Genomic DNA, 22404 nt, shown 5'->3' with positions numbered 1-22404 from the left:
GCTATTTAAACATAGTAAATTGTTATTTCTATACAGTAACATAACATTCACTCACTAGTTATACCAGCTTTGCCCAAGCTCAAAATAGTTTTTCTCATCCTTCAGTGCTGAATATGCACTGATTTGTCATGATCATTTAAGACACTTTGTAAGTTTTTATTTAGAAACAGAGAACGTTTTTTTCAGGTCAATTCCTTACTTATAGATGTTGACCTTTGTATTTGAGCTGTGGTTTTCTTCTGTAATTAATTCCAAAATAACAAGTTAAGTATTGCCAATGAAAACAGGAATAATGGACGGTTGTTAAAAAAGCCGTGGTAATGGTTAATGATCTGAGTTAAAATGTATTTAATTTTTGTAAAGTATCTGAAGTTTCTGGTTTTGTAGCAAATTCAGACTTGAAGTTTACATGTATTTAGTCAAATAGCTAATTATTGTTACATAAAAATTCAGATATTCAACACACTTTCCAATAGAATACATCACAAATCACTGCTCTATGATAACATTTTATGAAATGAATATAATGAAAAATTGCACTTGCGTGCATAAGGCAATTATTGTAAATTACTTTGCTATGGAAACACACTTCAGCCATCTGTTGGCATTTCATAGTGTGTGTGGCTTATTTCAGTTTAAGATGGTGAAGTATTTAAATATAGTGAACCCGTTTGTGAAATTGCTTTGAAGACAACTTTTGCTCTTTCTTGAAAATGTGTATTCTAAAACAAGGTGTATGTGATGGAACCTTTCATATTTTTATGGCATAGGAAGATTCATCATACTAACTAGAATATTAGACTACAGACATTAATTAAGTTAAGCAACATTATGATTTATAGTTGTCTGTAAACATGAAATTTAAGAGGTTGTTTAGATTGTAAGAGTCAGCTAAAGAGTTGAAAAGTACAGTAGTAGTTAAATGCATCCTTCTTTTCACAAAGGGGCTAATCCTATTCCCATTGCAGTCAGTGGCCAAACTTCCAATATCTTCAATTGAAACTGGATTGACTGCAAAGTTAGAGAAAACTACATTGACCTATATAAATGACTTTTGAATTTGTATCATGTTGTTTTTAGGGTTTATGACCTTATGTCCTGGTATTTTACATCTTACAACAACATACAGAACTGTTTGGAGGGTATTTCTGTTACAGAAATAAACAAGAGGTAGATATGTTAAAATAATTAAGAAAACATGGGACCAATGTTGAAAAGGGAAATTGTTAATATAATAAGCTACAGGTGAGCCAGTTGTTATCTTTATCATTAACTGCAATTTTAAAAAAAGGAGCAAAGCTTTTCCAGTACTAATGAGAAAATCCAAACAGACAGATGTGTGCTCCTAATAACTCTCTTATTAAGCTAACAAAAGCATAGAAGCATATGGGGCATTTTGAGCTCTCTGAGGTCCTCGTTCCAAGAGATAAAAAGCACACAACGGTAGTTGTCATCTTTGTCACTGTAATAAAAGATCCGCTTTGCTGATCTCCTTGGTGGTTTAGGTTTCCCCCACCTCATTGGTTATAAAATATGAGAAATGTTTAAGTTCTGTTGTTTGCCTTTCAGGTTTTGCCAAGATGGAAATGTCATTTTTAAAGCAAAAACCTGTAGCTCACCTGAAATGTTATAAATCTGTCTTTGTTAAAGAAGAGTTAAATCCTTCAAGTTGAAATACTTTTCACTGTGAATGATTTTGGTAGTTTGTTCATTCTAGCAAAGCACACACTGTAAAGGTTATCTATATTACATCAATTTGCTTTATATTGCATCAGACCTCCAAAATGTCAACATATCATATATTTTATAATGCATTGATTCTTGGACAATAACTCTTACTCTTATTGTTTCTAAAAGGGTGTTGGTGCCAGAAGAAAAGAATGATTGATGGGAAACAGACACCAGGCTGTAGACACTCATCCTTTTGCTTCAGATGCTGATTTATCAGTGCGTCTGGGTATCTCTTGTGAGCTTTGAACACGGAGGATCACTCGGGGTTATCGACAGTACAAGTGAAGACCTACAACTTTGCTAAATTATTATCTGCTCTCAGACATCTTTTACAAAAAGCCCTGATAGACGCATTATAAGACCAAGGACAAGCTTCAGATTTCGGTGAAAAGCTGCTGTTTTGAATATGTTAGGCTTCTACCAAAGTCTTCAACTTAGTAAAGCAAGTACCATATTCTAACGTTTCACGTTCAGTTGTGCAACCTTTATAAGATACATACATAAATATACATGTACATATATTTATAATCTATAGACTGTCCTTAAATCAATACTGGTTATAATTATCAAGGCAATTTCAAAGGATTTAGAGATGTATTTGTCAAGATTCCTGTCACTTCATGCCCTTTGGGTTACTGTATCTTCAGTGATGCAGCATTATCCTTCAGTGTGGGGACATTATGACGTGTGTAAGACTCAGATTTACACTGAAGAAGGCAAAATTTGGGATTACATGGCCTGTCAGCCAGAATCCAGAGACATGATCAAATATGTGAAAGTGACCCTGGATCCCCCTGATATAACATGTGGAGATCCTCCCGAGACCTTCTGTGCAATGGTAAGGCAAACTTTTCAATGCTCCTTTACTATATAGTTTCAGGATGTGTTTCTGTAATAGTCAGATGCAAAGTGGAAATCCCCAGTTCAGTGAAGATCCAGGCAAAGCCACATAATATTATGAAAAAAGAAAAGGAGTACTTGTGGCACCTTAGAGACTAACCAATTTATTTGAGCATGAGCTTTCGTGAGCTACAGCTCACTTCATGCTCAAATAAATTGGTTAGTCTCTAAGGTGCCACAAGTACTCCTTTTCTTTTTGCGAATACATACTAACACGGCTGTTACTCTGAAACCTGTCATAATATTATGAGTTCGTAAATGTGAAAGGCTTCTGAGAAACAAAGCAAGAAGAAATAGGCAATCTTCATTAAAACACATTAAGCTGTAGGATAAGTGGTTCATTTAGTTAGAACCCAATGCTGTTTCACTTGAAATCAATGGCAATGCTTACAGTGGACTTAAATGAAAGCAGTATCAAGCTTCTAGTGCACTAACTTTTCAACTGGGTGTGTTTGCATGGGTTATTTGTGAAAAAGAGTTTGGTGGCTTGATTTTAGTGTGTTCACATCATGAAACCATCATAATGTGGTGTAATTAGGCATCCTTGCCCAGTAGAAGTCTACAATTAGAATACTTAAACAATTGCAGGTTTAAGGTGGGGGAAGGTGCATTGACAGTGTTTTCAGGGAAGTATGCACAGCTCTAAGCATTGCTACTTAATGCTTCGTTATCATGAGCCATAAATGTTCACAGCTGTATTTATGGGCAACATTAAAAGAAACACCATTAGCTAGGGTCTGATTTTTCAGAGGTGTTGAGAATCTGCATTTTCCTGTGACTTTAATTAGATTTGCGGGTGCCCAGCACTTCTAAAAATCATGCCCAAGGGTCTTAAGTCAGGCTTTCTGCATCTGGTCTTCCTAAAATTAGAGGCCAATTGTGAAAATGTTGCACTTAGTAAATAGTTGTGCCAGCTGTGAAGAACTAGGCACTATGTATGTGTCAAAACATTACACCTGAGTAAAGCTGTATGCATAAAGGTTTGCCAGATCAGATCCTAGGAGATTCTTAATGTTGGAAGAAATTTTCAGCTTGTAGAGGACTTTTTTCTTACATTTATATATAAAATAAATTTTCTTTCAGTAGAATGTTAATTTCTGTTGAAAACTATTATTCCTTGATAGGAAAATGTAGTTTTGAAGTATAAATCATATATATGGTGTTATTCATGGTTCATTTTATTATGATGATATCAGTAAAGCAATAGAAATTTGTATAATTCTAGCTAATAATTTAGCTCTGGGAAATTAAGGAGTTCTTAGAAATAAGTTTACTGTAAATTGATATAACCTACTAAATATATTTGTTTGCCTGTATATTATCTGTATGGAGATCACTATTACTCTGTGCCAAACAGGTCTATTCTGGGAAAATTAACTTTTGAATGGCTTATGGCATCCGTTTCAACCCCCAGTACTCTTGAAAGTGTTCAGGTGCAAGCACACGCAGAGTTGGGATGTTGTATGCATAGACACAAGCACTCACCACATACGCTGCGCTGATATCATACATGAAGCAATTACATTGGTTTTGTACCTTTTGATTGCACCACTTGCACTCTGCTCACTAATCTATCCTCACTAACACTGCTTCAAACAGACCCCATTTTAATTTTAATAAACATAATTTGCCAGTGTAATATTTCCTTCTCTCTTCCTACTCAGCTATCAGCTTGAGCAGCACAGCTACATACCACCCTTTCCTGAGAGGTGATTGATGTGCTCGAATCTAACCCTTATTAATATAACTTTTAATTCCATTACTAATCCCTGGTTCGAAAAGAAACCCCTCTCAGATACTTACCTAGGAAACCCCTAGTGGCTGCTGCTGTAGTTTGCATACAGAGCTGAGATTGTTATGAACATGCGTATAAAGCTGAAGTGACAACATAAAAATATGATTTGCTCTTTGTGTCTAGACAAATTTGGCTGTCACACCCCAATGCAACACCCCAGTGGCTTAAAAATGGTAAAATTATCTGCAATTATCTGCAGCCTGCAGCTAATTTTCTGGATAGGTTAAACAGAAGCTTTGAAAAGAAGCCTACAGACGGAAGAAGTCATCTGCGTTTGTACAATTTATGGAGCAGAAGTGCTGATGACAGTAGAAATTCGAGCCCTAGAGTACTCCTCTGGATTTCATAGTCAATCAAAACTAAATTAAGAAACAAAGATTATTAAAAAGTCTTCTGTGCATGTAATTCTGGCATAATATTATGAGGTGGACATTAAATGTTCCCCTCTGAGACTTTCAGCACCATTAATGCAGCATGCCTTTAATTACAAGTAGGCTCATATTACTAAAAAATTGGGAAAATAAAGTACTTTGTGGTGTAGTTAGCAATGCCATTATTATGTTTACTGAAATAATTAAAAGAAGGGATATCATTCTTCTAAGTAACTTATAAGTCAAAATATGCAATGAAAATGGATTTTCTTTGGGAAACACTCTTATGTATGCAGCATAACTAGTATAACAATTTAATGCAGTGGTATAGAAGCATTATTAAGTATAATTCTGCCTAGCAGAATTCCTAGCAGATGTGTTGTTGTGAAAAGGCTTTTTTCTTTTTTCTTTTTCCTGATTGTAAATATTAAGGTACAAATTCTACTCTGTTACATCTGTGCTATTATGTTAATAAGCATGAGATTGTATGGGTTTATTTGGCTAAAGTTGAGGCTGTAGTGGATTGCTTAATGTGAATCTTCATACATGTACATTTGAAGAGACTATATAAATGTGAAAGATATTGCAGTCTTTACCTACATTACCTGAATTAATCCATCTATTTTTCATACCTTTTTAATGCTTAGGTTTAATTTACAGTAATTAAAGTTAGCAGTGTTTGTAAGGGTACTTTAAGTTCAGATAACAAAGTTTTTTGCCTTGGAATTTCCTATTATTTTAAGAAATATTTTATTATATAGTATAATAAGATCAGGAAATACACTATGTGCACCATGCAATTGTAGGGAGCCTTTGCCAACCCCTGTCCCATCTTTCACCTCCATGTGGAGACCAATCACAATATCTCTTCTTGCATTCACTTGAGCATGAGGACTGTGTCCGAGTAGAGTGGCTAGCCACTTTGGATTGGGTGAGAAGAACGTGACCTTACACTTGTCCAACAGCCACGTCTTGAGTTGGCCAGCCAGTACAGGGACTACACATTGTAGCCTCATCAGGGATGACACAACAATGGCACTCCTACACATGCAAAGGAACTCCAGGTGGTAGTGTGCCTCTCTCTCAGCTCCCAATATGGGAGTGCCACTTTAGTCTTATAAAAGAAAAAAAAGTAAATGTATGTAATGACAGTAGAAACAAAAGATGGCTTGGTGGAACCTGCAGGATGCTTGTTTCCTGTGCAATCTAAAGGCAGCAGAAAAAAATACCGTCATAAATCAAAATCTAAGACTCGGGTTATGGGGAAATCAGATTTATTTATTTCATTTATTAACCCATTTCAAGGCTCACTTGTGGATTATTGACAGGAACCTGTCGAATTGAATTTAGTTCCAAATTTACATTTTGTAAAAACAAGTTTTTAGAAACAAGTTTTTACAAAACCTAAGCTAAGCAGAAATGTGCCAATGGAATTTTCAATTTGTTAAACTCTCTTTCAGTGGAAACAGAGTTTTCTGAATCAAACCTACCCTTGCAGTGTTTGCACTCTCCTGCAATGTTTGCAATGCAGCCGCTGCAACAATGTGCCAAGTGCATAAACATGTACTGGACAGCGTGTTTTAATGTTGTTTGTTTATGCCTATTTTTTTTTGTTTTTCTTCAGTATGTCAAATTAACTTTGAATATTAGAATGTAGCTAACAACTCCCTTCAGTGTCAGTAGATGGTTACCACAATAACTGTAGATCTGAGCAAGACAAGGAATTGTAGTGTCCCCATGTAGACATTCAGAAGTAATAAGAAAAAATTAGCAGAAAATTAAGTTTGTGCTCTTACCACCTGGAAACAACTGTGTAATGTAACAAGTTTACTAGAGAGAGAACGGTAGACATGTAGATTTTCTTTGGTAGACTTAATTGGATGAGCAACATAATTCTTACTCAGATTGTCTTAAATACCTATAGGGAGCTAGTTTCTATAACTAGAGTTTGGCTCTGTCCATAAACAAGCTTTCAATCATCTTTGTAACTGCTTATGAGCATGGTTGGTTCCAAACATAGGGTATGTCTACACTGCAGTCAGATGTTTGAGTGTAGCCCCTGTAGACATAGCTGAGCTAGCTTTAATCGAGTTAGCATGAGTACCAATAGCCGGGAAACCGTGGCAGCACAGGCTTCAGCATGGGTTAGGGTGACCAGATAGCAAGTGTGAAAAATCAGGGCAGGGGGTGGGAGGTAATAGGTGCCTATGTAAGAAAAAGCCACCAAAATCGGGACTGTCCCTAGAAAATCGGGACCTCTAGTCTCCCTACCATGGGCTACCTGCCCAAATAAGTACCTAGGGTCCTGGATGGGCTTGTACAACACATGCTGCCACAGCTTCACTGTGGTTGGTACTCACACTAGCTACATTAAATCTGTCTTGCATATCTCTACACATGCTGCAGTCACACCTCCAAATGCAGTGTAGACATACCCATAGTTTGCATCCACACACAATGTGTTTAGAACTCAGTTATTAGGTGTGGCTGCTAACAGCATTTCAACCTTGTCATGTGGCACAGAGTTGTCTTCCTGTAACCAGCATACTATTATTCTCTTTGCTGTGTGGACAGGACCCCACCCCCCACCCCTCGATCCCCCCCCACACACACACCCAATATGTTGGCTGGTTTTCATTCTTCCCAGTTTTCTGCACACAGGACATCCCAGTACGCATGGTCCCACATGTTGCTGGTGCAGCTCTGAATGCACTCTCTTACCTTCTGGGGCATTATGTATCATGGTGAGTATGGATGTGCAAACACAACATCAGTTTTAAAATAAATAACATGTATTCCCAGTAAAATAGTAATTTTAAAAAAATTCTTAACAGATTCAGTGGCATTCACAGTTGAATTATAGTAGCTCACTGTCAATATAACTGTGTCAGGAATGTACCCTGAAATCTTAATGTCACTTACTAAAAAAAATTTATATAAATAAACCTATTACTAGTAATGTACTGCAACCTGCACAGCTACTGCTAAGGTACAGTTGATCACAAGGCAATGGCTCGTGGATTCCAAGCTTTAGGGAGCCCCTCAGAACAGGATTTGCTGTAATAGAGTAGTATAATCTATATAGTAGTGTCCCAACAAACACTCACTGTCTGAGGCTATGTTATTATGGCGTAACATCACTATATGACGACATTGTGTCCTGATGATGTATCATTAGGAACCTCTACTGTTTGCAGGTGCCCTAGAACACAGCAAACTGTAGACTTTATTTTTGCAAGGAGTGGGTGAACCCAAACTGCATCCCAATACAATACTTGCTTTCTGACATTATTCCACTGCCAGCCTAGAAGAGCTTGTGCTATAAAAGCCCATTCCTGGATTACAATACCTACTGAACTCATCCGGCATCTGTGAGTTCTTCAAGTCCTGTACAAAGTCAAAAGAACTGTTACTGTTACACTGAACCATAGGAGGATATTCATATGGGTTCACTTTTAAGATGACATAAGACAGTTTCCAAATATTAACATTTATTAACACTTTGTTTTTATTTTTTTTTCTTTTTAATCATAAAGTGACCAGTCCAATGCATAGACCAAGGTTCCATGCATTCACTCCTGAAAACACGTAACCATGTACATATCTTGGTTATGTACATACATGTACAGCGTTAAATGGGGCTGTTCATGTGAGAAGTTATACGTGTGCATAAGTATTTCTAGGATCAGAGCCTAAGAGCCATCTCATTCCCTTTGCTTCATGGAACAGAGCAGAGAGGATGAAATGCATGGAAGCACTAGCATCCCCTGCTGGCAGTTTAAAGGTTGTGTTTGAAACCATTTAAGTGAGTTATCCCTTACTCCATATGGAGAAAAAAATCCATTATATGGTCTTGCTTAAGGGGACTAGGAAATAGTGAGACTGTAGGTGCTGTTAAATTTTCCTCCGAGTTAGTGCCACTACACCTTTATTGTTTCTATTGTGATTCAAGGTAGAAACTGTTTTATGGAGACTGAAATGTCCTGTATGTGGAAATAAATGTGTGTATTTCCAGATGTCTTACAAGTAGCCAAAAGTAGTCTCCACATATTGAAATTATTAATCCAGACATTTCCTCTATCAGTGCAGAGGCCATAATATTCTACCCTGAAAAACTGATAATAGCCCTCGATGCTGCTATGTTCTTCGACTGATGAGGCAAAGGGGCCTCTGTACTTAAAAATTTAGTCTCAATAGACTGAGAAGTGCAACACAATCCTCTGAGCTAATTTACCTGAAGAGGCAATGTCCACAGATCTATATTTATGCACAGTTTGATTTTGTATAAATTTTTCCTCTGCAGTTTAATATATCCACAACAGTCGCATGCAGTGACACCATTTGGATATGTAAGTGTGAGTGTGGTTATGGATAGTAGACTATGAGTGTATTTTAATAATATTTTTGACCTGTGAAGCCAATGATTTCATGATTTTTGTTTTATTTTTATATTGCTCCTCTCCCTCGTCCAGTCCAGTTTCTTCACAGTGAACACTCTATTGCATGGATATTGGAAAGGCCTTGCATTTTCACCATGCAAATTCTTATGCAAGTAGTTCCACTGAGTTCAGCAGGTCTACCCATGTGTAAGTGTTTGGAAGATCAGTGCTGTGGTGTTTTCCATGTTCTATTTTCCATAGAATGTTTCTGTTTCTCATAATTTAATTCTTTAGACAGTTTTTTCTACATGGAATTTATAAATAAAAAGAGAAATTAGCTGAAGTGAATTTTAATTGCTTACTCCAAGTAAAAAACAGTTCCCTAGTTGAGACATTTTGTCAAGTTCCAGACCAGAGAGAATTTTTACTGCCAAGTAGTTGTAAGGCCTTTAAAAGGGGACAGTGTTATGATAAGAAGAGCATTTTCTTATGTGTAAATACAGTGTCTTTCCAGTGCTTTACATTTTTATCTGTAAAACTGTCAAGAGTCATCACTGTAACTCATCAATTTGATTTTTGCCATCTATACCTGCTCATAAGGCAATCTCCTCCAGTGAAAACTAAAAACAGAGCCGATTATGGATGACATTTGCAAATGACTGCAAAAAAACCCAACTAAATAGCAAACAACTTTTTTTTAAGACCTCTTTTAAAAAGCACCCTGTGTATAATCAAAAAGTACAGAATGTGATTCTTGTAACTACTAAACAGTTCTTACTATATGTTCCATTTTCTACCTCTATTTTTATCTGAGCCCTCCACAGTCTGGTAGATCCCTCGGCTTTGTTGCCCAGATGGATCTAGCAAGGAGAAACAATACTGTAGGGATAGCCTGAAGAAATATCCTGGAGAAACTCTAACAAGGTGCCTCATATGCAGGAATATGTTCAAATTTCCAGTGCCATTAAACAAAATTTAAACAGTACACTCCACTTTCCCTGTCTAAAAATCTGAGAAGCTCATTATTCACTAGAAAGGCCAATTTTTTCCTCATTTAGATGATGATGAAATAAAAGTAGCTCTTGAAAATAATAGGGGCTATGTACAAGCTTTGTGCCCACACCCGTTCATTCTTCAGTTTGGACATCTCACATTTTATATTTTCAAGAAACCAGGATGAAAATGTTGTGCTTTTGTTGATATCCATATTCACTACGATCAGCAAGAATAAGGTCTGGAAGTACATAGGAATACTTGTCATTTGAAGCTGGGACAAAAGCTTGGGTTTTGGGGAAGATGATTTAGAAGCTTAGAACTTTATTGGTGACGCATTGATTTTGATTTTTGTAAAAATGGTCGGTCTCATTTTTTCCAATGGGAAAAGATGTTTAAGAGTAAAGCATGATCTATACTTTACCTTTAAAAGTAAGTGGTTGGGATTTTGTATGTGGTCTGTAGAGGACTCTGGCACACACTAGCTTAGTCTCGTGAGGCTGTAATACTCTAGTTTAATTCATGTTACCTGAGTCAATGCAGGGGTAATTGGGTGTTTAGTGGACTGTGATGAGCAGATCAGACTGGAAAATGGAGGTTCCCTCTGTCTTTAAACTCTATGACTGCATAATTCTAGAGGGAGATTTTCAAAGCCACAAATAGCTGTTAGCATTGAAAATCTCCTCCTTGGAAACATATCCTTCATTAAAATTAATTTGCATCATTTAAGGACCTGAACCAACATTGACTGAAGTAAATGGAAAGACTCCCATTGATGGCCTGATCCAAAAATCTACTGGCATATGTCAGTTGTGTAATGAAGATATGTGTCTAAATCCCCTAGATCGCTTTGGAAATCTCAATCAATGACTTCTAATCTATTTTAGGTAAAAGCACGATTAGGAATAAGCTTTCTGTGTATTTACATTCTGTGTCATGGTACTTTCATTAAAAAGCATTTTTTCCAGTATATTAAACCTGTTTGTTTGTTGTATAAATGTTTGTTTTCGGATTTCCTCACCTGCAGAACCCTTGAAAGCAAGGGTCAAAGTCTCCAGTGGCTGGACAAGATTTTATTACTGGGATACATTTTGTTCTTTGATACATTTACTGCACTTCTAGGGCAAGTAAGAATGCTCAGATAGCATATTTTAACAATTTTTAACTGGAAAGTGCCATGTCACACAGCTGAGAAAGACAAGGTGGGTTAGGCCCAGACCTGAAGAAGAGCTCTCTGAAGTTCAAAAGCTGGTCTCTTCCACCATTGGTCCAGTAAAATATATAACCTCACCCACCGTGTCTCTCTCTTATCCCGGGATCAACACCGCTACAACAACACTGTAAACAAATGTGTCACACATATCACAGTCTGGATATTAAAATATATTGCTTTACTTTTATGAGTTCCACAGCTTGTTTATAACTAACTAACAAGAACAGAAAAACCTATTAATGAATACTCTCCCAATTTTTCTCTCTAATTATGCCATCATTAATTGTGGCACTGTTTAATAGTTAAGTGTCTCTGAGCTCATCCTTTATCAGCCCCAATTTTCGTGGGTTTAGAAATAGGTCTCTAAACAGGAGTAAATCAGACTACTTTTTTAAAATTAAAAAACAGTTGCATTTTCAGCATAATTTTGTTGACTATTAATAATGTAAACAGTGTCCTTTTTAACATTAGAATAATGGCCAAGTTACTGATGTGTGAAAATGCTCAGTATTTTTCATATCCAAATTTTTTAACCATCCACACATTTCCTTTTCTCTCTTGCACTGTTTCAGGGAACTGAACAAAGTCCCCCTTTGGCAAAAGGCAGAGCATGAAAACTTGTAAGTTTGGAGTGAGATCATTCCCATATGCTTTGGTTTTGGTGCCAGCAAAGGACTCAGACCTTTGCTGTCTGAACTGGTACCAGTTTTGCTGAGCTGCACCATAGGAACATAGCCAGCTAGCTCTCGCAAATATGCTACCGTTTGGTTGGTTCTCTGTGTAGTGTTCTCAGACACTGTGGGCCAGATTCTCAGCTGGTGTAAATTGGCATAGCTCCATTGACTTGAATGGAGCTGTGCTAACTTACATCAGCAAAGTGTCTGTCCCTGTACATCTGCTGCTTCTGTTGAGATTCAAGCCCGATACAATCTGTCTCTGCATTCTTCCCTGGGTACCAGCCCTTCACGAGTTCTTCCTTTGGCCTCACTAAAATAGTATGCTCTTCAAAGTGATGAAGATTGAAGAAAACTGTCCTTTCAGAGAACACAAAAGACAGAAAGCTGGAGATGCTTCAAAGAATGCAGTGATATTACCTGTGACCTCCTGACTGTACATTGTGGATTCTAGATCTGTGATTTTTTCTGTTACACTTTAGTTTGAGAAGAAGCCACAACCAAAGGATTTCTCCCTACTTATCCTTTCCCCTCTCTCTATTGGACAACATAATTGTCCACCAGATGGAAAGGCTTCCATCTACTCCCTCAGAAGTCTATGTCCCTGCAGACCCAGGTTGTCGACCAGTGGCAGGTACTTAAATCTTAAGGTCAAACACTTTAGTGGCAATATGATAGAAGTGTGCACTGAAATGTGACTTGTATTATGAGATCTCTCTCAGAATGCCATCTGTGAAGCAGCCACCTTCCCTGTACACATACTCAGAGGAAGTAAACATGCTGTGCACTAAAAGTACATGGAAAGGCCCACAAAGTTTAGGGTTTTAAATCGGCAATATTTGACTCTTCTAATCAACACTAATCTGACGAAGAATTTGGAGCAAATATCATACTCGTGGTTTTATCTTGGCAAGTGCCAAGTAGTGCTAAAAGGTGAATTTGGGATGATAAAATTAATGCATAATATCAGACATACATCAGTGAACAGTAAGGCAACACTGAGTCCAACAGAAAACTCTGACATTTTTGTTCCTTTTTCTCAATCCCACTTTCAGAGTAATACAACGTAGGTAGAGTATGCTAATACAATTTTTCAGAATCTTGTTCTTCCCCTAGGGCACTTCCTTCTGAAACCTCATTTAAAGCAGAGATTCTCACCCTTTTTCTTTCTGAGGTCCCCCCAACGTGCTATAAAAACTCCACGGCCCATCTGTGCCACAATAACTGGTTTTCTGCATATAAAAGCCAGAGTCAGTGTTAGTGGGTAGCAAGTAGGGCAATTGCCTGGGGACTCATGCCACAGGGCTCCCATGAAGCTACATTGTTCAGGCTTCAGCTCCAGGTGGCAGGGCTCAGGACCTGGACTTCAGCCCCATGTGGTGGGGCTTCAGCTTTCTGGTCTGGGCCCCAACGAGTCTAATGCTGTCCCTACTTGGAGACTCCCTATGGGGCCTCAGACCCCTGGTTGAGAACTACTGATTTAAAGGAACTCATCAAGTAGATTACTAGTTTGGGTTCTGCCCAAAAGAGTAGTAACAAAAATTTCGTAGCCTACTTGAAATCAGGTTTGATGTTTTTAGACCAGGTCCTAGTGACCATATCATATAAACCACCATCACAGTTGTCACTAATTGGTGCCCTTGCTGGCCATCTTAGCAGAAGCCCCAAAGACTGAATACATGTGAGGGAGTCTTCACCCCATATGGGTTTCCCCCACAGGTTAGAATTGAAATACTGCATGGGCAGGGTTGGGAAAACTTTTGGTATTGCTAATTTTACTTTGGATCAACTTTGGGCTTAGGTTATTAATGCCATACGTATGAAACCTTTCATAAGCACTAAAACGTATTTTTAGAAAAAGATAAAACAACAACCTAGATGTTTAGCAGCATCTTATAAATCTGCAGACTACTTTGCTGTGAAGATGTTCAGGTCTACAGTAAATTGCTGAGAAAGTTTAGTTGCCAGTTTTTTGCTTTGGGAGTTGAGTACTAGATAGCTCTCTTCCTAGGCAGATAGCCTTAGAGGATTTTGGTCTCCATCTCCTGTCAGGAGTGGTAAAGCACCGATACAGGGGAGCTTGGTGATAAGTTAGCCTGTATGCCCAAACCTCATGATAGCAGTGCACAGATTAATGTTGATCCTTCTGCCATAGCCTGTTCCCCGCATTCTATTCCTACTGCAGGGATACAGGGCGCAAGTACAGGTAGGGGATCCAATGGGAACACAGCTCCTAAGCAAGCTGTACTGCTGGAGGGTGGGTGCCATCAGTGTGTATGTTATAGCCTTCAGAACAGTGGGATTGAGAGCTACACTTTTCACTACAGATCTCAAAGAGTTTGTAGGCATGCTCTCTCATCTCCATGGGAAGTCAAATCCCCCCACTTGTCTTATGTGCAGGATACCTCATAAATTCTGCCAGTTCTGTCTCATGGAAACTCAGCTGGAGGACACAATCCAGCTCATAAATACTTAATAGCAAAGAAATTCATAGTTAAGCCTGAAATACCTTCTTGACTTATAGTATTCACCAATGCCTAAATACTGTATTTCAGAGGTCTCCAAACGGTGGTCTTATACTGTTGTTGCTATTATTTATTCCTTTATAGAGTCTTCTTCCCCTTGGTTCAGAATGCTTTTCACAGAAAAAGTAGTGCTGTAAATAAAGACACATAACACAACCCAGAATATCAGAAACCACTTTACAAATAATGTGCAGGGACTGTAGGTGAACAAAAAATTAGAGTCCTTTCCTACAGTGTCTCCTGGCTCTGGAATTCCCATGGGCAGCTGCCGCCATAGAACAGAGCCCTTTGTCAGAATAGCGTTTTTTAAAATTATTTTTAAGAAATCATTTTAAAATTTACTCTTCTCGGTTTGAGTCAGGCTGCAGTATATTTGTAAATTTTGTGTATCTGTAAGCGTGTTTGTGTATGTATGAATGTGATATAACATGACAACTGAAATTGTAAGGAAATCTAATTTTAACTTGCAGTTGATTTATGAAATGATGCTGAATTCTTTGAGTTTGTGAAAATAACATATGATACTAATAATCCTTTAGAACTGATTTAGCACCAAATCTTGTTGGAGTGCCAGTAGGAAGCCAAGGACTTGTAACAAATCAATCACTTGTAGTGACATTTTTATTACTCTTTCAGAAATGCCATGCTTTAATTGTCTCCCCACTTCAAATCAACTGCTTAGTCTGGTTTAGCAAAAGCTTTCTTCCCATATAGCCTGTTAGTTGTGACTGTCCTAGCTTTTGGAAACCTAAGCTCTGTATACATTCCTGGCATGATTACTGCTGGCAGGAGCAGAACCTGTGAGGCAAGTCTGAGTGTGCACATAATTTAGGAGAGTGACAATGCCATATTGATTATTAGTCACATTTTCACTAATGTTTTTAAGTTACTGGGCCAAATTATCTGACTTCATGCATCCCCTTCTGACTTCAATGGGATTGAAACGGGTGTAAATCAGCTCAGAATTTGACCTTTTTATTTTAAACTATGTGAAATTTTCAGCAGTGGTGTACAATAAAAATGGCTTTGTTTTTATAACAAAAGGAACACTAAAAGAAAATAATTTTAAAAATCATAATAATTTAGTAATACTTCAAATGTTTTTGCATCCTTTCTAGCACAAATCCAAAAGATGAACTGAAGTGCAACTATAAATAGAAAATAAGCTTTAAGACACTGTTTCAGCAATGATGTCTTTGCCAGCTTGTAATAAAGGGGTTTCTTTTTCTCAGACCCATAAAGGACTCACGTTAAAATATTTCTAATCTCATTTTTTTTTGTTCCTTATATAGATTAACCTTATTATGGTTTACTGAAGCCAAAATACTGATTTGTCTCCAATTAGTTTGCAAACTTGTAAGCAGAACAAAAGTAAAATGCACCAAGGTCATGTCATGTAAGTGATAAACCTCATCAACTCTGGCACTCCAGAGGTCAGTGGTTTAGTTAACTCTGTGTTCTTGGCCTTGTGATTCTGGACTTAGTGGTATTATTATCTTTTCAAATGAGCAGATGGATTTGTTTTCTGTGTGTTTTTGCAGCCATTGAAATGCTGGCAATCAGCAATACTGAAAGAAAAGCATTTCCTGTGTCTTCTGCCTGTGATATTATTGAAAGTCCACACAACATCAGCCCAGTGATGGTAGGTCAGACACATTCACAGTTTGACACCAAAAAACACATTGGCAATTTGCCAAGAGCTGCATGTTAAATAAAATGGGACAAATTGCAACCAACCTTATATTTAATATATCAGTGCAGACACAAAGAGTCCGTGCATGCAATATTCCATCTCTACACAAGCAGAAAGCTATTCAAATTAATATGGACTATGGCATGCAGGACCCTGTAGACTCTGCATATCCCATTCCTCTCTTTAAGATGAGGACAGGGAACAGCTGCACTGTAGAACTCCAAGGCATTGTGGCTCCCTCCGCCCCAGAGAGGCCCTCCATCCACCAGAGTGGGCGGAGTCAGGAAGCTCTGAGCCGGTCAGGAGGCAACCCAGAAGTGGAAAGGCACAACCTGGAAGTATAAAGGCTGGCCCTCAGAGCTCACTAGCGGACCAGCCGTCGGGGAGGCCAGACATAGCCAGCCTAGCCTGCGACTGGGAAAACCCCACGGCCCCAGGTCCACACCAAGTCTGGCCGGACCTGCCCTGCGCCAGCTATCCAGGGGAGTTGCCAGACCTGCCCTGCGCCAGCTATCCAGGGGAGTTACCAAGCCGGCTGCTGCCCACTGCCCCGAGGAACCCATGGTGCTGGACCCCCCGGAGAACACTGCCTGGACCCAGGTACCAGAAGGAGGGGAATTAGGAAGTAGCCCAGGGACAGTTGACCCTAGTCTGGCTGTAACTCTACCAGAACCCATGTCAGTGTGTTGCGGTCAGGATCCCCACTGACGGAGCAGCGGGTCATTTGTCACTGCTAGGGCCCTGGGACGCAGTGGAGTGGGAGGGCCTGCGTCCCCCCTGCCACCCAACTCATGGGTGGCAGTCTCCCCCTCTTCCAGGTCCTTGGAGACCTGGGCTAATTCACTCATGTTGTGTTGCTCAGCCCCTGAGCTACTGACTGTTTGTTCCCCCGCCCTGACCCAGGGCCTGAGCCTGTTAACACTGGACTGTTTGCTCAGCCCCTGCCTGAGGGCCTGAGCTACTGACTCTTGGGTGCCATGCCTTGACCCAGGGCCTGGCTTGCTAACATCGGGCAATTTGCTCAGCCCCTGCCTGAGGGTCTGAGCTACTGACTACTTGGTGCCCCATCCTGACTCAGGGCCTGGACCTACGGTGCTCAGTCCAGTTACCGCAAGGGCTGCCGAGGGAGAGACTGGTGGCCGGACAAATTCCCCAAAGTTAGCTGTGTGTAGCGAGCCAGTGTGGTTCCCTGCCGCCCCGGAGAGGGTCGAGCCCCGGCTTAGCCCCTTTACACATACATTCCACGTTTGGGCTGCACTTTTTCCACCCTGTCCTAGATGGCTGGGTAATTATTCTGGAAGTGAATGACTCCATTATGTCAAATCTACCTTTATTGTACTTTGGTAGGACCTTCAGTTTGTGCCATCTTAGAGGACGCTCTCTGACTAAAGTAAGATTTGCAGATTCCCAGTCTTGGCATCTGATTCAAGGACAAAAAGCTGGCGAGCAAAATAATGTGTACCATGAAAGATGTGATTACTCCATGTAAGAAATTGTCTGTGCAGGTCCAGGACTGCTTTCTGATGAGAGTAATGAAGTTTGTGCTGAATACTTCATTCAGGGAAAATAACTTATGATTGTATAAAGAGTGAGTTTTTTAAGGACTGTATGCCTGTAGGGTTGTTGACACGAGTTTATTTTTGGAAGTTAATGTTTGATGCTAAAACAAAGTTATGGCAAAATTTGTGACAAATGGATACATGAAATGTGCTGTATGGTGCTGCTGAAAAAATGCTGATGCAGTTGACTTGAATCAGAGAGGTAAAATAGCACTAGTGGGTTGTTTGAGGGGGTGGGAGGGGGAGAAAAGGTTTTATAAAGTTTTTGAGTTCCCATCTTGGACGTGTTGTGGAGGATGCTTCTAAGTAATAGCTGCACAAATAATCGCAGATTACAATGTCATACAACTCCATTAACTAGGTGAAGAAAATATAGCAACATTTTCATTTTAATGAGATGTCAGGTCTCTCCCTCGCTGTACCATGCATCTTAATGTACCTTGCTGTCTGTACTGACTTGAGGCTCCAAGGCTTTGTCATTACTTGGCAATTCCTTTCTCTAATTTCTTGTGACACATGGTGCTTAAATCCACAAGAAATGTGAGGTAAGGCAGGATTCCTGCAGACTGACTCACCTTAAAAAGAGCCTTTGTTTGCATTATTCATTAGATAAAGGCACTGATTTGCATCTCATTTTGGTTGTTTCAATTTCCAGGCAGAGGATGTAGGAGAATTCTCAAGATTGCTAATTTTTTATTATATTAACAGCATTCATATGGGAATAAAAGTCTCCATTGTTTGCTGCTCTATATTTTGTCTTACACTTACCTTAAATGCCTCCAAAAATGATGTGCCATTGGTCCTTCAATAGTAAAATATAGATCTCTGCTCTTCAATGAAAGGTATTAAATTGCTTATTGCAATTTTAAAAGTTTATTTATTTGAAGCATAATTACATATGTAGTCAATACTTGTAATTAGAGTGCAATTATTATCTGGTTTCTATTTATATAAGGTTATAAAGTTCAGATGCAGAGACCTGTACAGCTGTAATGGTTGTGTATAATTTGATAGTCTCTGCAGGTTTTTTCGCCATTCAGTAATCTGAAGCAGTAGCATGTTAAGAATGTTATTCATTCTATTAAATAACACAGCTGTTAAGAAACACAGTAGCCCAGATAACTTTCATAGTGCTTTCTTCTCTCCTTCTAAATCTTGCTAACTAATTTGCCTTATACTTAGCTTTCTCTCTCAATGTTCCATTCAGAAAGCTGGTTTTCAAAAAGGAGGAGCTAACAGGTTTCACTGTTCTGTCTGCAGTATGTTGTGCGTTTTCATTAATGGCAGCATTATATGAGCTCTGTCATCCTAAGGTATTAAACACAGAAAATGATCTTTTGTGAGTCATATGTCTCTAGTGAACCGAAGCAGGTTTAGTTATTTGGTATATGTTCTTTAAGAAAGTACACAAAATACAATTAACCAGGAAAGGCTATTAATATCCCATGCCATTCCTTTTTACACCTCCATCAGGAGCTAATGACTGAGTCATGTGTAGGCCTACCCAAGCTAGCTTTAATCAAACTAGTGTGCCAAAAATAGCAGTGAAGCTGCTACAGCCACACAGGCAGTGGCACAGACTAGCCATCCGAGTATGTTCCCAAGGTCCCATGTGGGGCTGTACTCAGGTGGCTACCCTGTGCTGCCACCCAGGCTGCTGGAATGATGTCACTGCTATTTTAACGAGCTAGCTAAACCAAAGCTAGCCCAGGTATGCCTACACACGCTGCAATCACACCTCCTGATTATAGTGTAGACCAGGAGTTCTTAAACTTCACTGCACCATGATCCCCTTCTGACAACAAAAATTACTACAGGACCCCAGGAGCCTGCCAGGGCCAGGGAGGGGAGCAAAGTCCAAGGACTTCAGCCCTGGGTGGCAGGACTCAGGTTATAGCCCCCCACTGCCTGGGGCTGAAGTCCTTGGCTTGGGTTTCGGCCCCAGGTAGTGGGATCAGGCTTCAGCCCCAGACCCTAACAAGTCTAACTCCAGCCCTGGTGACCCCATTAAAATGATGTTGTGACCCACTTTGGGGTCCCAACCCACAGTTTAAGAACCGCTGGTGTAGACATACCTTTAATAACCTACTTTCACCTCCTCAGATAGTGGCTCACGTGGCTAAAATAAATGATTTATTAGTCGTAGTAGTTTCAGTATTGCCACTGAAGACCTCGGTTGGGTTTGGGACTCCATTGCGTTAGGCTCTGTACAAAAACACAGGAAGACACTATCCTTGCCTCTCAGAGCTTACAGTCTAATTTGAAACAAGCTGCAGCACGAATGTAACAAGCAAAAGGAGGGAAGGAGCAGCAGGATGAGAGCAAGACTCATAAGATCTTGCAGTTACATAGACTATTTATGTGCACAGTATGATAGTTCCACATTATTTACAAGATTTTAAAAGTAAATAATATGTATTCATGACTGTCACTCAACCTCTCGGTCATCAGATGGTTGATTTCTTGGAGGTGTCATTTCAGAAGTGAATCTGGAGGAAGAATTTGAAAGAGGAGAGGGTAGTACCTTTGTACATTAGTTCAAGGAGGGAATTTCAAGCATAAGGGACAGTGTGGTAGAAAGCACAGTGCAAATACATTTCAGTGATACAATCCCAAAATGAGACAGGTTTACTTTAAAGTCTTGTCTACATTGTATCTTTTAATTGAATTTGCCTCTAGTTACTAACTTGGCTGAATCTAAATATAGTTTATATCCACGCACAGTATAGTTAATACATGGTTAGTAACCGCATCAGTTCTTGTAAATGACCAAAGCTGGCACATGACTCTCTTTCTGTAACTAGGGCAAAACTCTGTTGTTTTGCTGTGTAAAAGGAACTCCTAACTGTGCCTATCTATCCAGGCTGGCCAGTCTGTCTTTCTCCCAATTCTCTTCGCTATAGGAAATCCCTCTGTGTACTAGTGTGTCCTTAATTCCATGTTCATGTCCTCTGGGTGTGCCAAGTATACTGGGGCACTATGGGATAGCTCTCCAGATTGGTCCAGAATGTACAGATACAAACAGGGTTAGGCCTTGTGGTAGGTGTGGACATGCAACTGTTTGCCAACTGTATTTGTATTATATAGACCTAATTGAACAATGTTTTTGTTGCGAGTAGGTAGGATTGCCAGGTGTCTGGTTTTCGACTGGAATGCCCGGTCGAAAAGGGACCCTGGCAGCTCTGGTCGGCACCACTGACTAGAATGTTAAAAGTCCGGTCAGTGGCGCAGCAAAGGCCCAGGGTGAAGGCAGGTTCCCTGCATGTCCCAGAAGCGGTGGCCAGGTCCCTGCGGCCCCTAGGTGCATGGGTGGCCAGGAAGGCTCTGTGCGCTGTCCCTATCCCCAGTGCCGACTCCGCAGTTCCCATTGGTCAGGAACTGTGACCAATGGGAGCTGTGGGGTAGCGCCTCTGGGCATGAGGGAAATGTGCAGAGCCTCCCTGGCCGCCCATGCACCTAGGGGCCTCAGGGACCTGGCAGCCACATCCTGGGAGCCACAGTAAGCGCTGCCAGGACCCTGCACCTCAAACCCCCTCCCACACTCCAACCCTCTCCCCCCGCCATGAGCCCCCTCCTTTACCCCAAACCCCTTGAGCCCCCACCCCCAGCTGGAGGCCTCACCTCCCTGCACCTCAACTCCCTGCCCCAGCCCAGAGCCCCCTCCTGCACCCCAAACTGCTCATTCCAGACCCTGCACCCCCAGCTGGAGCCAGAGCCCTCAACTCCCCTCCTCCCCCACACACACCCCAACCTCCTGCCCCAGCCTGGTGAAAGTGAGTGAGGGTGGGAAAGAGTGAGCAATGGGGGTGTGGAGGGATGGAATGAGTGGGGGTGGGCCTCAGGAAGGGGGCAGGGGTGTTCAGTTTTGTGCGATTAGAAAGTTGGCAACTGTATGAGTGGGTCTTCTGATGAAGTCACGGTTGTATTGGGCCTGAGAAAGAAAAAGGATGGTATAGCAAGACTTCTGAATTCTAGGCTAGGGCAGTATGCTATGAGGCAGCAAATAGGCTTGATTCTGTGCCCAGTTAAGACAATGGCAAAGTTCTCATTGTTGCAAGATCAGGTCCATAGAGCACATGGCTGAGCTTGCTGAAGCCAACCAGGGGAAAGGGTGAGGGAATACCATTAATTGCAATGAGAGTGTGTTGTGAAATCTCCTAGTTTGTTTGAAAATCTCAATACCTGTGTACGGGCTTTTTTATACTGCCTCTGGTAACACAGAATACCAGCTTTGGCCAAGAAGTGATCTAAACCATTTATTATTCACTTGTGTTAACATTCTCAGAATGTTCTTCCCTAACTGCTGTTTGTACTGTCTGGATTCTGTGATTAATACTGTAATGCAAAGTAGATACTTCTCTTCTTTATAGCAGAGTCTGGCACCAGTGCTATATTTAAGGGTCTTCTGACATTTCCATTATAAACTCTGTGTTTGAGGCTGTCCTAGTTTGTATCAGGCTGAAGGTTGGCAAACAAATCGTGGAGGAGATTGGATTGTATTTTTTGTAAATAATAGCAGCTTAAGCCAGGTCATCGAAAATACAGGGTTTTATCAGTTCAAGATTCTTATT

At 40.1% G+C, this 22404-nt stretch overlaps 1 protein-coding gene across 5 annotated transcripts in view; it reads left to right on the top strand.

Moving 5' to 3' along the window:
• Positions 1 to 22404, top strand: part of NTNG1 (netrin G1) — a 210621-nt gene that overhangs the window by 5697 nt on the left and 182520 nt on the right. For all 5 annotated transcript variants that reach the window (XM_084637069.1, XM_084637066.1, XM_084637068.1 and 2 more), the window contains exon 2: positions 1858 to 2569. In XM_084637069.1, coding sequence (XP_084493195.1) covers positions 2324 to 2569 — 246 coding nt within the window. In that variant the 5' untranslated portion in view covers positions 1858 to 2323. The remainder of the gene's footprint in view (positions 1 to 1857; positions 2570 to 22404) is intronic.

The sequence above is a fragment of the Lepidochelys olivacea genome, assembly GCF_965140295.1.
Source record: "Lepidochelys olivacea isolate rLepOli2 genome assembly, chromosome: 8".
In the NCBI taxonomy this organism is placed as follows: domain Eukaryota; kingdom Metazoa; phylum Chordata; order Testudines; family Cheloniidae; genus Lepidochelys; species Lepidochelys olivacea.
Note: the sequence above shows the minus strand (reverse complement) of the source record. Positions and strands in the feature narration are given on the sequence as shown.